Here is a 16310-nt window from a genome sequence, read left to right as displayed (position 1 = left end):
ATTCCAGTATTGGTTTCAGCAGGCAAAACTCTCTCCTCATTTTGTAGCAGCACTCATTTTCCTCACTTTATTCTGCTTGGTAAATATGTTTGTTAGTTGAAGACAATGTTGTTAGCTTTCACGGAGAATAAAACTGGAGAGATAAAAAAAGCCTATTTTCCTCCAATGTGGGCACGACAATAAAAGAGAAGATGGAGTGGGGAAAATAAGAAACAGCATCCAAAAAAGAAAATGTTATAAGTGGGATTAGTTTTTCTTTCATGGAGTATACAGGAAAACATTTTCAGGACCTACTGATAGCTATGTGTGCTGTACTATAAAATCCCTTCAGCTGCAAAGCCAACTCTCTCATGCCCTTGTTTTCACAAACCCAACTGCTTCTTTTTAAGAAAGGGCAAAGGAGGTGGAATATCAGTTTAGTAAATGCTGTACTGCACATGAAAGAATTATTTTTTGAATAGTGGTTTCCAAAGCACTTTCAGCAACACTGGCCTGCACATGCAGAAGAGCCTCTTCCTGCAGCTGAACTGGTTCAGCCTCACAAAGCAAGTGAGCATGCAGTGGAGGCAGGCAGCTAGAGGGGCTTTGGAAGAAATTTAACTTCCCAGGAAAGCAGCAGGGCCGGGAGAGAGGGAAATGAGACAAGAGGCAATCCCTCAAGGGGAAAGCAGTGAACTTACTTTATGACACTTTGTGTCTTGCAAACACAATGTGCGTGTTTGTAAGTAACACCCGCTCTTGTTAGCGATAGCCAAGCTGAACTATGCAGCCTGCTTGCTGATCCCAGGTAACTAGAAGCCAAATGGTCCTAGATCATACTATGTTGGGGCTTCTCTCATGAGCTTCGGAGGTGCTGCTGAAACCCAGCAGAGACCTGATTTGCAGTGTGAACTGTTGGGTCTGTTTCAGAGTTGCCACGTGGTTGTCCCAGTCACTGTAGCTTATTTGGCTGTTCTGGGTCTAGCAATGATCAATCCAAACCTCTCTTTAGACATGGTATTTTTGTAGTAGTTGAACAGAAAGGAAAAATACACTGTCACCAGCACATGGGAAACGTTGATCTGTGTTTGTACAGGGAGTGATTTATTTATTAGGTTGTTATCTCTAAGGGAGCATGCACCTCACATGAAGATATCATACAGCTCTGTCCATGTTGGCCTGATTTTCCTAGTGATGTTTTATTTTGCTCCTCATCTTGTGAAGCACACATCAGAAGTCCAGTTAGATTTCTGTGCGTTAGTTTTAGGCAGTTTCTTACTCATGTGGCATGGCAAGGGGAGAGGCAAAAGGAACCATGCATGAGCATTTCAAGCACTTCTCAGATGGACTTGTAAAACTTTTCAGGTGTTGTGGTCTGGCTGCATCACATCCGACTTCTTTCTCTTTTAACTGCGGTCAGTATACATGCTACCTAGCAGTGGCATGGGGTCTGGAGTGTGTTTTCTGCAGGAATAGCCCTGTATTCAGCAAAAGATGGATCTCACTCTCGCATTGTAGATGATGGTTTCCATGTCTCTGAGCAGAGCTATACCTCACCCCACTCCCTTCAAAAAGGAAGGTCCTGCAGAAAACCCTGACCCCAGTAATCAGACCCTAATTCACTAGGGGGAGTGGGGAAGAATTTAAGTCCTTCATAAATAAATAAATACTACTTCTTGTTCCTACATGGTACATAATACAGTGCTTAAGGGACACTTGAAAGCCGATGGAAATTCTTGCTGCTGCCATGCAGATGTCCCTTCCTTAGGTCAGCTCTGACCCTTTCTCAGGCTTGATCTCAATTCCTTTTCCAACTGAGTTTCAATTCTGTATGCAGCTATGGCTCTGGGACTTTCCAAAGCTGCTGTCTGGGAATCTGGCATAGCAGCAGAATGCAATTTGCTGCATGTGACCTCTTGCTAAAACAGAAAATAGGGTTGCCTATCTGTTAAAGAAGTAAAAACCAAAACAAAACAGTGGTACAACTCTCCCAGGTTTCTTTTAGTGCTTGGTAGGAGGAGGGTAATCAGATCTCAGAGAATGGTGTGCCAGGAAGGAAATTTCTTCCCATGTGCAGCATACAATCAGCCAGGTGCAATATGAGGAAGGGAGGTTCGTCTTCCTCTGAAGCATAAGGTATTAGCCCCTGCCAGAGGCTGTGTACCAGAGATCTGATCAGATATGGCAAATTTTATGTTCCTATGCACAGTGTGAAGCTTTGTAGCAAGTCAAACAATGAGTCATCTCATGAGGGGGAAAGGAAAAGAAAGCTTTTATCTCCCAGTGGATTGGAGATAATCTCTCTACCTGGGTATAAACAGCTCTTCACCGCACTGCCTTCTCTCCCCGGGAAGGAAGCTGTTTTAGATTTGTCTGTAAAACAGATATTGAATTGTCACATCTCCCAGGCTGTTCTGCCTGGGCCTAGTAAAGGTAGCAGGCAAAAGGTGTTTGACTTTCATGGTACCTTGGTTGGGCCCCTATGTGTAAACACAGTAGTCTAGACTATATATGCTGTAAGTGCTGGTTGGGAGAAAGGGAGTGCCGGATTCTCTTTGGAGCCTTGGAAAATCTGTGCCCAAACCGAACATATCTCCTATTTTACTATAAAATGGCACACCACCTTTCTATGGACAGTGTTGCATTGGTAATTTTTTATAGCTATAGATGAAACACATGATAAAGCAGATAAAGATGCCACAGCCTCAGCACTTATTTTTCTCTTCAGAGTGGGAATAACATCTGCTAGCATAACAGCATCTGCAGGAGTGGTGAGCCAGTCTGAATACACCTTTCTCAACCATACCCATACTGATAACCATTTGTAGACACACTGTTACAGAAGCTGTGTTAAGCAGCCCTTCTTTACAGAACCTAGCCACCTAGAAGGAAGTACAGCCATAACTCTCTGGCATCTGCCTACTTTTCATTATTCTTCATTAATGAGTTTACAAGGGGCATGAGGAGAGAGCACACCTCTGTTCTAGGAAAGGATACATATCGAGGATGGATGGGGGGAAGGACTTTGCCTCCTGACAGCTCTGCACCTCAGAAGAAACAGCAGGAAGAAAGTCCCATTTCACAGTGGAAACTTGGAATGAAAAAATGTCCTAGAAGCTTTTTTCAGGATGCTGAGGCAGTTCTTGTTTCTCAGTATGTCACAGATAAACCAAGGTGCCTAAACTAACGAAGTATTTCACAGTCCAGTGCTTAGAGTAATTCTGTGTCAACATGACATTCCTCTCCTATACCTTCCCCTCAGGCTTTGCACAGTATGGTATGGGGAGAAAGGGGGATTCACTGATGTTGGTCTATATTCCCATGCCTCATCTCAATTTGGTAACAAAATTGTGGTCTCTTCCTGCCACAGGTTTGCAGCCCATTTACTGGAGCAGGGATGATGTGGCACAGTGGCTCAGGTGGGCAGAGAAGGAGTTTTCCTTAAGGCCGATTGAGAGCAGCACTTTTGAGATGAACGGCAAGGCTCTGCTGCTCCTGACCAAAGAGGACTTTCGATACCGGTCTCCTCATTCAGGTAAGGATTATTTACAGAGGCTGTGATTGAAAAGAGGGAGGAAGCTGCAACGAAATCTGGAGAGGATCAGAGGAGGAAATGGTCACATTTGTTGGTGTGGACTGGGTGAGGGGAGGGAGGACAGAGTCACATTGTATGGGGCAAGGACAGAAAGGACAAGGAGGGAATGAAACCCTGATAGACCTGAGTTGTAAGCAAATTTGAATGCAAATTCAAACCCGAACATCCAACCTGCTTTTAGTTAAAAATCCCTGCAGAACTTCCAGAAAGCAGCCTTCTCTGGCAGCCCTTTGTGACGTGGAGCTTTGCCCTGTAAAGGCTTACCTTTTCACAGACCCAGCTACAGCAGCAAGTTAACCAAATGCTTCAGCCTCTTTAAGAAGCCCATATTAGCATTTTGCCTCACAGTTGGTTTGGCTGATACGCCACTAAAAGTGACTGCAAAACTCCTCCCTGGGGGACCTTTCCTCTATTTCACAGCCCCTGTGGGCTTTACTTTACCATATTCTCTCAGGTGCTGGAGTCCAGCCTAAGGCACAGCACAAACAGGTGTGTGAATCAGTTTCCGTATTGCTCAAATTATGTCTTCATTTATTCACAAAGAAGATGTAGAAATGTGTATGTTGCCTGCCTGTATTTATATCCCCTGGGGTCTGTCTGCTCCAGTTTTACAGGCAGAGTAAGCCTCTGCCCTCCTTTGTTAGGGATGTTTAACTAAATGTGATTTGTGAGCTTTTCTTTCGTGACCATACAGGGTACTCCTGTTAAACATAAAGGCTCATAACTCAGTCACCATAGGTGATCAAAGAGTTTGGACCAAGCAGTGACAGAATTGCTGTGAGGAGGCTCACTAGGTGCAGAAGTACAGCTGGTGCTGCTTGAATCTAGCTGATAAACAAGCCATGGCACTAGTTCTGCATCAAGCTGCTTGGCGACTCCCTTGAATGCACCCCCCAACCATCCTCCTGCAGAATCTGCCTCACAAACTGTGGCTTATGTTTAGTGTATACAAAGGTTTTTAAGCATGTGCTTCAAATCTGGGACTAATTTTGTGTGGATGGAAATGCCAAACATTAATGTTTATTGACAGTGTAATACAGTAGTAAAAACTGATGCCTAGAAATGTCTTTATTTTTTAATTCTGGTACACCACTTTGAATTGTTTCACTAAAAAAATTAGCCCTGCTTAATGCAAAAGGAGTATTGAAAGTGAGGATGTGGACAAGGACTGTAAGGGACACTTTTATGTATCTTGTCTGCAACTCCCCTTATCATCCCAGTGCCTTGCTGCCTGCAAGTTATGCCCCTGCTCTTCCCCTTCTGTGCTGTGAGGCCACTTGAAATGAGTCAGATTAAAATGTTTGTAGGCTGAAAATAGAGCATTCCCAGAGAAGACCCTTTGGCTTGCAAAGCCTCCCTTTATTCAGAAGGTTAAGCTGTTACTTATCTACATTTGGAGTGAAATAACCAAACTAAAGGCTTCATCCTTCGCTTTTTCTCTCCTTCTGTCCGGGTATTCCCCACTGATATTAAACCTTTCAGAGGATATCTGAGTCAGTCTCTAAAAATCTAGATGACTGTAGGTAAAGGGATGTTACCTCAGCATTTCCCAGCTATTAACTGTACGTGAAATGTAAGAACTCTGAATTAATGTCTACCGTAGAGGCATTAAGTTTTTCAAGATTGTAGCTACAGAAAAGCTGGACCCTTGTTCCTCATGACTAAACCAGGAGAACTGCATCTGCTCCCTGCAGTGGTCTTAGCAATAAAGTGGGCCCACAGCCCCACAGCTATTCTCCTATTTAGGGCTGGCCAGGGAAGGGAGGCAGCAGAGGAGTGAGAAATGCTTTTCACCTTCTTAACTAGCCTTACTGCATCTGGGTGGTGCAGAAGCATAGCTGTTTTGTTAGGTAAAAAAGAAAAAGATATCCAGGTTTATGGATGTTTTCACTAGTTTGTCAGGCCAAATCCAAAGAGGTACAAATTTGCTACCTTATTGCTTGGAGTGTTACAGCACTATTTATGATTTTATGCCACTGTTGCATTCAAGGATGCAAATTATGTGGTAAAATCTCTTTTTAGCCTTTCATATACTAAACATGGAAAAGGTAACTGGGTTCTTGAGGCTTTGTTTTTAATTAGATTTTTCAGGTATTGCAATCACCTTATAAAAATGCCCTAAAGTCACTGCTGAGACAGTAAAAGCAGCCAAGATGCTAAAAATAAAGGAAGCTGAACCATGGAAAGCAGAATGGCTTTAACTGCTTCATGCTATTCACTAAACTTTCTGACAAATAGAGCACTGGCAGTTCATAAAGACAAGGGGCAAATGGCACACAGCTTACAATTTCATAGGAACAACTACAAAAACAATAACCCCACACTTGAGAAAACCCTCCCAGAGAATCCAAGGTTACAACCAGCTACATTAGACAAAATGTATAAGTACCTATGGGTTTATGTAGATGATGTTGCAAGGACATCAGTACAAGATGTAATACATAAAAAGACAGAAAACAAGCAGTTTGTCCACTGGTCTCCTAGCTGTTGCGGTGATACGTTCCACTGAGGAAAGATACGACAATTCTGGTGCCAGGGAACTAGGAGGGGAGAGAGGAAGCAAGGAACAGCCTTGCCTGCAGCCCAAAAAGAAACAGCATCTGTATCAATCACACAAGGTGCAGTGCCATTCACTGCAGACGTTTCTGTGGAAGACTGATACCGCAGCAACTCACAGACTATATTCACCCATGCAGAGCAGCAAGTCCACTGCATTTTGCTCCTTAGTCTGCCTTATATCCCTGGTCTAATACTGACTCTTGAAGTGAGCTCCATACAGACTCTAGAAGCTAGAAATAAGTACCTTTGGGATCGTCTGGGCTTTTCAGAAGTCCAAACCATGACACCAAGAGTGACGTAGAGAAGTTCCTGAGGCAGCTATAGCACTCAGGTATCTCCAGGATTTGTCCCACAGCAAAGGTGTTCGGGGGAGGTAAATCTCACAATTCTTTTCAAATCTTTGAGTCCATCCCAAAGTATCTTCTCAAAGTGAGAGTTCTTCCTCCTGTGGATTTCCTAGAATGGAATATCGTAGTAGCACACTGCCTCTGGCCTTGTGGCAGTGGTGTTGCACGAAGAGGCTTTACAGCATCTTCTGTGTCCTCCCCCTGTAAAGTGTAAATTGTTCAGTAATTACTGACACAGAGCAGTGTCTTTGCTCCCAGCAACTCACTGCATAAATCATGGGCTCTACATCTAAAAGTTCTGTGTTCCAAGGTGTCTATCTAAAAAACTGAGGCTGTGAGGAGGTAGGACACTGAACTAACTACTGCTTGTAAAGGTTTGGAGCTTTTGGATGGACAGTCATGTAGCCTGAGAGAGACTGTTTTGGGGTAATAAAAGCTGTGTCATTCTCCCATTTTTCCACAGTCACACACAGAGGCATGATGTGCAGCTTTGCTTTTTCTTCTTTTTTTTGCTTTCAGGGAAGAACCTTGAAAAACAGTGAAATGTAAGACTTTACTGCAAGCATTTTGAGGTCTGAAAATAGCACCCAGGAGCCATGAATTCATGCATCAGATGGCTAAATGAGTCTTCTCAGCAGTATGTAGGTTTTCATTTCCTTTTTCCTGCTGTTTGTCTTTCAGGTGATGTTTTGTATGAACTCCTGCAGCATATTCTGAAGCAAAGGAAAGCTCGTATGCTCTTCACACCTTTCTTCCACCCTGGGAACTCTATCCATGCTCAGCCAGAGGTCATATTACACCAGAATCATGATGAAGGTAACTCTGTCTCATTCTTACAGGATTTACAGGACCTGCCATTACAGAGGCAGGTAGGGTAAAGCTGTGAGGAAATATGTCATTTTCTTGCTCTAAAGTTACTTAATTAAAGCTACTCTCCTCCCTTTGTCTCCAGAGCTTTAGAACAATCAACTAGTCTAGGAAGTCACCTGTCCATTCTCCATTTATCTTCTGTTGTTTTGTCCTGTTTCCTAAGCCTGTTTAAAAGCTATGCCAGACACAGATTAAAAAAATCTGACATAGAAAAGAAAGTTTTGTTGACTCCATTGATTCATTTTTCATCATTCCCAATTAGGTTGACAGAGATGCTTCATGGACTTTTGGTACCCAGGAGATGCAACTAGATGTAACTGTTTGCAGAGCAAGGGAGAAAGAAGGTAGCCTCAGAGAGAAATGTCTAAATCCAAGTCACTTCAACTGACAATCTTGTCATCACAGCATGCCAGAGTTCCTAGCACGGAGCCCATCATGTTGCTCAGCTTTTGAGCTGATTGAGCAATTCACGTTTAGAGGTTTTATCTGTAGTTTTTCTCTCATTTTTACTATCAGAATTATTTTGTTAGGTTACTAGTTAGCCTTCTAGTAGTGTCCACACATACCATGGCTGGCAGAGGTGGTAAAGAAAGAACAGATATGTTTGTGGAACTTCAGATTTGGGCTTCCTCTACTCAATATAAGTGCAGATCAAAATGTAAGTCTGCTTCCTTCAATGGAAACATTAAGGTTTTGTTTTCTTTTAAAACATACACACTAAAATAATTCTTAGTTTCCTCCAATAACAGAAAAAATAGTAAGCCTAAGCCTTTTAAAAGGTCATTTCCATGAAAGCATGAGACAGAATTCACTTTTTCAATTAAAAAAAACCAAAACAAACCTCTAGAAAAATGTAGTGTTATTCACAGGAGAAGAGAATAGAAGTGAGTTAGGATATTGCCCTAGTCTCTGCTAACTGGAGAAAGATCCACAAATTATTTCAAGATTCAAGGTGAGATTGCAGGAAAGGATTGAGAGGTACTGTCGGACCTGGACACGTTGCCTATGGCCAGCCTGACCAAGCCAGAATCAAATGGCACCAACAAACCTTTGAGACTTAGCCAAGACCAGAACAGCAGCAGGTAGGATAATGACACTCCAAAGTGTTTCCACACAGCTGTGTAAATATTTCAGATTAGAAGAGGGTGCTACAGGTCAGGATGAAGTTGAATTGGCAAAGTTGTGCAAGAGACAGTTGCCTGGTGTATTAAGATAGGCACTTCAGAGACCTTTACTAAAATCTCCATTTTTTCCTGAAGCTTGGCATTCACCCACAAGTGTTCCCTCTCTAAATTTCAAACAGAAGTGCTAGCTGCCCACTCAGACACACCTACATTAAAGATACAGAGCAACTTTCACTCTAGAGAGAATTTCACAGGGATGTTGAGTTGGCCTTTTATGTGCATCACTTAAAACCTAAGTCCTTTGCAGTTTAGTCCAACTTCTGTCAGAGCACAGACTGATTAAGAAACGACTTTGATTTCTCCCTCACAGTACTCTGGATGCTGCTAGTACCACTGATTTTGCTTAAAGAATTCTTCGCTATTACTTAAAACTTTTCTTTATAATGACAAAAATTAGTTCTTGTTTTGCTGTGAGAGGGACTTCCAAACAAGCAGAAGAATCTACAGCTTCAATCAGAAAATATCTATGCCAAGAATTTATAGGCAGGTGAATTTACTTATTTTTGTATTTTGACACTCCTTGTTTCACAGAGTCATTTGGGAGAAACTAGCACAATTAAGTTTACCATTTTCCATCAGCAGAACGCAGCTTAGTTAAAAAAAGGAGGATGAATGTGAGAAGCAGAACTTAACCCTGCCAAACTCACGAGCTGTAACACAGGTGTCAATTTGCACAGTTTTGAGTGGTTTAACTTCATAGGTGATGGATCTTTTTTAGAATCCCTCCTTACTCCAGTGATCTTCTTCTGTTTTCTTCTACTGGCTCTTTTGCCCACTTCCTAATAAATTACATATGATCCAGCTTCTAAATGATTTCATTACAAGCTAGATAATCCAGAATCAGATGAGACCAATATTTGCATCTAGTAGCTTAAGCAAAGTGGGTTTGGCTGTGAAATCAGTTGACAGTGGTGCAGGGTATCTCCAAGATGCATTGGCATTGGCTTGGAGTCTGCCCTATGGTTATCAGCCTCTGTCCCTGTAAGACAGATGAGCAATCGAGAGTGAATTACCTAAATCTCCAGTGGTCCTTCTGACACAGCACTGAGTCATTTGATGGGATGCCATACAGGAAGCTTACACTGTCATTCCCCGTACTTCTTTTGTGGGTAAGCAAAGAGTGCCAATCTTTGGGATTGTCATGCCAGCAACTGCTCACACTCAGAGTGAGTGCAGCCCCACCTATATGGATCAGATAGATAGTAATTTTCCTGGGACCTGAATTCCTTTTCTCAGCTTTCTCTTCAAGAAAAGAGTGTTGGTCACTCAAAACAAAGAATCAGACTAATGAGTGAATCTGTTCCTATTGTGCTCAACTTGCGGTCATCAGATGTGCCAAGGAATGAATGTGATGAGGATTTTATTCTATTCAGGGTCATTTGTGGCAGTGGAACTGCTTGGAGCTGGGTTTGAATTGTTTTATGATAAACAACAGCTTAGGCCATAAGGGGATTCTTTAGTTAAGTATTTAAAGAGAAAGATCTTGGAGGAAAGTAAGCACTAATGTGTATCCATTTGTGATTCTTCCTCTTGCTGCTTTTTAAACAGTTCTTGGTCCCTACCTTTTCTCCTGTCCTGGTTCAGAATCACGATGGTTTGGAAGCAGACAGATAGGTCTGCCTCTGTTTGCAGCTTCTCAGACCAACTAATGTTTGCAGAGAGCTTGGTGGAAACCACAGCAAGGCATTCCTTTCTGCTTTCAAGATAGCTGCTCCCAGCCAGCCAAGACACTTTAAAAGTAGGACAACCAGTACAATATTGTGGTCTATATCTACAGGCCAAGAACGAGCACTGTGCATTTAAATGTACAGTGATGAGGGTGGATGGTCTATAGAAGATAGGACACTGAGTAAAATTGGGGGTTGGTTTTCTTTCTACTGCGGCAAAGGAAGGAGACTTTAAGAAAAGACAGCCACAGAGGTACGTACAGTTGTGAATTAATTCCTCTTTGTAATCATTTGGGCTATCCCACATTAGCTGGCCACATTGTGTTTAAAGCTGGTTGGGTTAAAATAAGGATAATATATAACTCTGGTGTCTCATGTCCTCCAGCTGTTTCACCATGAGTACCTTAAATAGCTGTACAAATGCATTTTTCTTGTCTGGGAGCACAAGAATGTGAAATAAGTGTTCTGGAGCCATGTAGCTTCTGCCTAAAATCTCAGGGTTTTCTGGAGGCTTTAGCACGCTTGTATAGATGAACAGCAAGGTGAGTAGGCAAAAGGATTGGTGCCATGTCACTGCTTGGCTCTACATTTTCTCAGATCTAGAGTTTCTGCTCAGGCCTTTCGCTGGGTAAGTGCTGATACTTCTGATGCCTACCTGGGTTCTAGGGCAGTGGGAGCCCCTGGATCTTCATCTCAGGAGGGTCTTCAATGAGTATTGCTGCTTTGACAAGAGAACAAGAGAATCTTTGAAAAGGATCAGAGCAAAAGGAGTGAACAAACAGGCAGCCACAAATAGGCAGCTACTTGTTTGACATGTATGCAGCAGTTTCCTTCTTTTACCATCCAGGGCTTTCAATAAACAGCACTGAAATTTGATCTTTGTTTTTCAGATAAAAACTTGTTAGTCACTGTGCTCTGGTGGTGTTTTTGTCAGTAATTTTCCTAGTCAGAATTGATGGCCTTAGCTAACTGAAAGTTTGCACTGTTTATGTCAAGCATTTCAGTTTGTGAGAGAATTGTTAGCATGTAAAGACACTGACCTAGAGCCATGACTTAGTCCCCTGTACTGTTAGGATCACAGCTAGGGAAGTACGCAGTACGCTCATGCAGAAGTGATTCTAGAAGTCCTACTCCTGGGACAACCCATCAGTAGACAGCACATACTAAATACAACAAGGTAAAAATATCCGTATTTGATGGTACATGCTCATAAAATCAAGATGGATAAAATTTAGCTAGTGTTTCACAAAGAGCTTCCTACCAGTAAGGTTTTTGTAGATAACCCACCCCATATTTCAGACTAAGATATTCTCTACCTTGACCCCAGCCTCTAGCATCTCTAACTTACTACTCAGTATTTTCCTGGAGACATTTTGCTTTTTATCTCTGCCATCTACCTTACAGGGCTCATCATGGTACAATAACAGGAACCACATGTAGAGACATGAATGGCAGGAGATAAGTTTCAAAGCATTTGCACAGAAACACAGTACAGCTGAATCAGATCTTACTTTCTTTACGTGTGTTCCAGTCAGCTTCTCAAAATGGGATTTCCCTTAACATGTTTCCCCAGGAACTACCTTTATGTGGCGGTGGAAGAAGATTGTTTTCATGGTACTGATCTTATTCTGTGTAGTAATAACTGTATCTGCACTTATATGGTGTTTTTCTGGGCCTCTGTAGTCACACAAATAAAAACATTTCCAAGCTGACAGCAGTACCCAGTAAGTCCAGCTAGTAATATCACATTTAGATCCTACACCTTGATCACAATATAGATGATCTGTATTGTTTTTTTTCTCCACAGATAGCTTTGTCCAGAGACCCTCAAGACCATCCACAGAAACAGTCCACCACAACCCCCCAACCATTGAACTGTTGCATCGTTCCAGATCACCCATCACCAACAACCACCGTCCATCACCAGATCCTGATCAGCGGCCACTGAAGTCCCCTATGGACAACACTATCCGTCACCTTTCCCCAGCTGATAGGGTGCCGGGAACAAGGCATCAGCACGAGAACAACCAGCAGGAGCCCTATCCTCTCTCAGTGTCCCCGATAGAAAACAACCACTGCCCACCTCATTCTGAGGTGCTCCAGAAGCCTTCCAGCCCTCGCCAGGAGAACACCAGGGTCATCCAGCTGATGCCCAGCCCTATTATGCATCCTTTGATACTGAACCCCAGGCACTCCGATTTCAAACCGCCAAGGTTGTCTGAGGATGGGCTGCACAGGGAGGTAAAGCCAATCAACCTGTCCCACCGAGAAGAGTTAGCTTATATGAACCACATCATGGTGTCTGTATCCCCTCCTGAGGACCATGCAATGCCAATTGGAAGAATAGCAGGTAAGTGACATTCTGTAGGCTACACCAAAGTTGATGCTCTTCATTTATAACTAACCATGCTGGGTATTAAGAGTTTCTCGTTTCCTTTTGCCACTCTCTGACCTCAGGAGTTTACTGGCTTTCTGCAAGTTTCACCACATCTGTGGTTTAGACAGTTAAATATGATTAAGCCAGTTTTGTGGCAGGTAAGCAAAGGTGCAGAGTGACTTGCTTGTGACCACAGAATACGTAATTGGTATTGAAACATTTATGTCCTGACACTGACTATCTCTCCACCCACTAGCAATCCATTTCTTTCCCAAGATACCTATCTCCAAAACCTTGTCCTGCAAAGAGGTAGTTTTCCAACAGTTGGATTCACATTAGTGTCCAGTCTTATGGAAAGGAAAAAGCCCTCTGTCAGTGGCCTTTGAGATAATGCAGTGTCAAGCCCACTATTATGGAGATGGCGAGACTAATACCGCCTTGGAGTCCTACTTTGTAGGCTTTCCCATGCTTCTCACACTAGGATTGTCCCTGTTTTAGAGAAACAAGGTTGCCTTTGTCCCACACAAACCACAGGCATTGTCTCACTTTTGTTATTGTAAATAACTGACATCACAACAGCTGAATCAGGAAGCTGAGGTTACAGAAAATGTTTTTTGTACTTGAAAGGGAACTGTAAATAGATAGGGAAAGGGGGAAGAGGAATCCAGCCACTTCAGAAATACAATGAATGCTCCAATAACCAGTGTCTATTGAGAGATGTAAATATGCACCACACCCAAAAACATTCCATGCATTTATGTCAGCAGTGAGCTAATGTGATACACAGCTCTTGTGGGGTATTACACATGTCCAGAGAGGTACATTTTAAAACACCTTGTTCTTTTCTGTCCTTACATGCCTTAAATTTGTTACAGATGTGGTGCTGCCTCAGCTTTAATGAGGAAGATTTTTTATTTTCTTAAGACTTACCACTTTAAATCCAAAAGGTACATATCTCACCATGTAGTCAAACATCAAACACAACAAGAACTATGATCATTTCACATTATAGAGATGGGTAACAGAAATTAATCTTTTGATATTTTTGCTTGGCTGACATTTGTCTCTCTCCGTTTGATTGTTATTGCCCACACTGTTCTCAGCAAGCTAAGAAATGTACTTAATGTTACGGCGGAGAAGATACACTACTGGTTGCATCACTGGAGATTTCCTTTCGATAAAGTACTATTGGAAGATCAGGAGGTTGTTAATTTTTATTTTTCAGAAGGAAAAGTTCTCTAAGAATGAACCCTTGACTGAAAAGATTATAAGAAAAAATATGGGAGTTGGTGGTGGTGGGATTTTTCAATTTAAACCCAGGAGTTTTTTACATAATTGGGAATCTCTGTTTTCTGCACACTGTGCACTGGGTTCAGTGACACAAGCCCTGTAAATAGTGCTCCCATGTCCTTTCATCCCTGTGTTGTTTGCAGGGCAACAGAGCCCAAGCCCATGGATATTTAGGCCTCACAAAGTTGCTTGGCAAATATGTGTAGCAGTTTAAAGTGTTATGCACTGGCTGTACTTGCATGCTTAGTTGCTTTTACTTACAGTCTTGTGGCTTTGCTTAAACCCACCAGCATGGGTGGCATGTCTTAAAGAGCTGGTGAAGTATTTTGTGCTAAAAAGACCTGAGATGTATTCAAGCATTCAGTTCAGATGAGGCCAAGGGTTGGGTGATTACATAGCTGGTGGTTGCTGACATCTTAGATTTCTGCTGATAAATTTGCCAGTGCACTTCCATCAGTGCCTCACGTCCTTTAATTGTAAATGCCAACAAACCTCATTGGCTGTACAGGCATAAGGTAGCGGTATTCTGGTTGGGTTGTAATGGCTTCTGAACTGTAGCTAGACCGGATGAAGAGCTCACAGCCAATTTAAAGGTGACAAAACCCAGACTGCTACCAACAATGTAGACAGCCCATTTAGAGCTCTTGCCATTCATTACCTGATTTCCTTTTAAGGGCATTTCTGGTTTATGTTACTATAAATCTATTTTCCACCTGCGTGTCCTTACCTTCACTGGAACTGCCATAGTTAACATGGAGACTTTTGAGAAACCATGGCTTGTCACTTTGATTTGAGAGAGATGAGACCATGAAAACTATACCACTTGGCTTCTAAAAGGCAAATATACATCAATACAGATGTATTGTTACAAAGAGCCTTTTAAAAAATCACTGGCATTATTTCTATTTTATGGATGAGGAAGACCAATGGGTTGGGTAAAGAAAAGATTTACCAATGGTCCAGTGCCAGAGCTAAGTACTTATCTGTTTACACTGGTGAGAAGAGAGCCTTGACTTTCTACTGTCTTAACCGTTTGAATACAGGTGGTTTTCGTAGGATAAAGTGATGAGGAGCAGCTACCAGGGAAGCCCCATGGGCTGTTGACTAAAACATTGGGCTGAGCTCCAAAATACGTTCTATTCCCAGCTCAGATATTTTAAATTGTAAAAGGAATTCTTCCTGGACGTAAGATACCTCACAGCCTCTTAAACCTGTTTACTTGGAGATAGAGTCTTTTTTTAAATGCAGCATGCAATTACTTGATACTGAGAAAGAAAACAACGTTTTCACTTACTGCTGCCCGCAAATACTGTGTTTTCAGGTCAATCAATAAAGCTCTGGACTTCCTGTCAGACGAAATAATGACCTCTGCTCACCAGCTGACTAATCTTTCCTACCTTTTTATGTAATATCATTTCTCAAAATATTAGTTTTACTGGTAAAGCACTTTCCCTTTTACAGCATAGAATTTCAAGTTGAAGGTCTTATTCTCTTTTCCTCCAAGGCCATTTTACACTTTTCTAGCAAAGCAGACACATAAAGTATCTTTATGTTACTCATTAAGGTCCCATATATTATTCATCAGTGGCTAGAGTTCATTTTTAAAATTACATTTAGCTGTCTTCCCAACACAATATGCATGAGTCTTTTCCATAACATTGTCAGAACTAGAGGTCATTGCATTGAGATGATCCAAAGGCAGACTTGTATCCCCTGTAAGTACACCGGGCAAGGGTTAAGCTAAGTAACTCAGGCGTCAGTAGTCATCTAGCTATGACAGCACTTCCAAATATTAAAAACATCTCAGAAAGGGAGTTTAGCAGAGCAGTATGATGGACTGTTTTCCCCACTGGAACTACTAATTCAAAGCAGGAGTAGTGTTTGTTGGTAGTCACCTCCTAACTTGGACTCTAGCAAGCAGGCAGTCTATCTGGCTTACTTTTAGCTCTTTAGTCCGTCTTGGTTCCCCCCAAAGAGTCTCCAAGGATTTCACTCTGTGGGAAAAAGAAAACAACCTTTTTTTCCCTATTTCTTCTTTTAACGCAGTTGCGGTTTCAGTCAAGACAGGGACCTGAAATCAGCTCTTCTGCAGAATGGCAATTCCACTGCCCATGCACTACTGACTGGGAGGGTTTTGTTATCAAACATTTTAGGACTTTGATATCTCATAAAAGGTACTTCCTCAAGGTACAAGGACAGGCAGGGGTTGTTGCGTTGGCAGGCGTTCCTAGCATGTCGTGACTGAGGCATGCACTGCAGCCCTGGTGGAACCACAGCCACCAGAAACCCTCACTGCAGCCATCCTGAAGTTCTGCCCCTATAGCTTTCCTTGGGAGCTCTGCTGTTGACTTCAACAAGGGCAGGTTTTCACAACCAGACTTTATTTAGGTGTCAGAAATGTTGTTTTTAGTTCAAATATCCATGTCCACCTCTGCTTGTTAG

At 42.3% G+C, this 16310-nt stretch overlaps 1 protein-coding gene across 1 annotated transcript in view; it reads left to right on the top strand.

The window, feature by feature from the left end:
- ETV6 (ets variant 6) overlaps nucleotides 1-16310 on the top strand; it is a gene marked incomplete at its 5' end in the record, with an annotated part of 91125 nt that overhangs the window by 54654 nt on the left and 20161 nt on the right. Inside the window, 3 exons of the mRNA XM_010015980.1 lie at nucleotides 3350-3514; nucleotides 7162-7296; nucleotides 12009-12551. Of these exons, the coding sequence (XP_010014282.1) occupies nucleotides 3350-3514; nucleotides 7162-7296; nucleotides 12009-12551 (843 nt within the window). The remainder of the gene's footprint in view (nucleotides 1-3349; nucleotides 3515-7161; nucleotides 7297-12008; nucleotides 12552-16310) is intronic.

The sequence above is a fragment of the Nestor notabilis genome, unplaced genomic scaffold (assembly GCF_000696875.1).
Source record: "Nestor notabilis isolate BGI_N333 unplaced genomic scaffold, ASM69687v1 scaffold14290, whole genome shotgun sequence".
Lineage (NCBI taxonomy): Eukaryota > Metazoa > Chordata > Aves > Psittaciformes > Psittacidae > Nestor > Nestor notabilis.
This window is presented reverse-complemented; position numbering and strand designations above follow the sequence as displayed.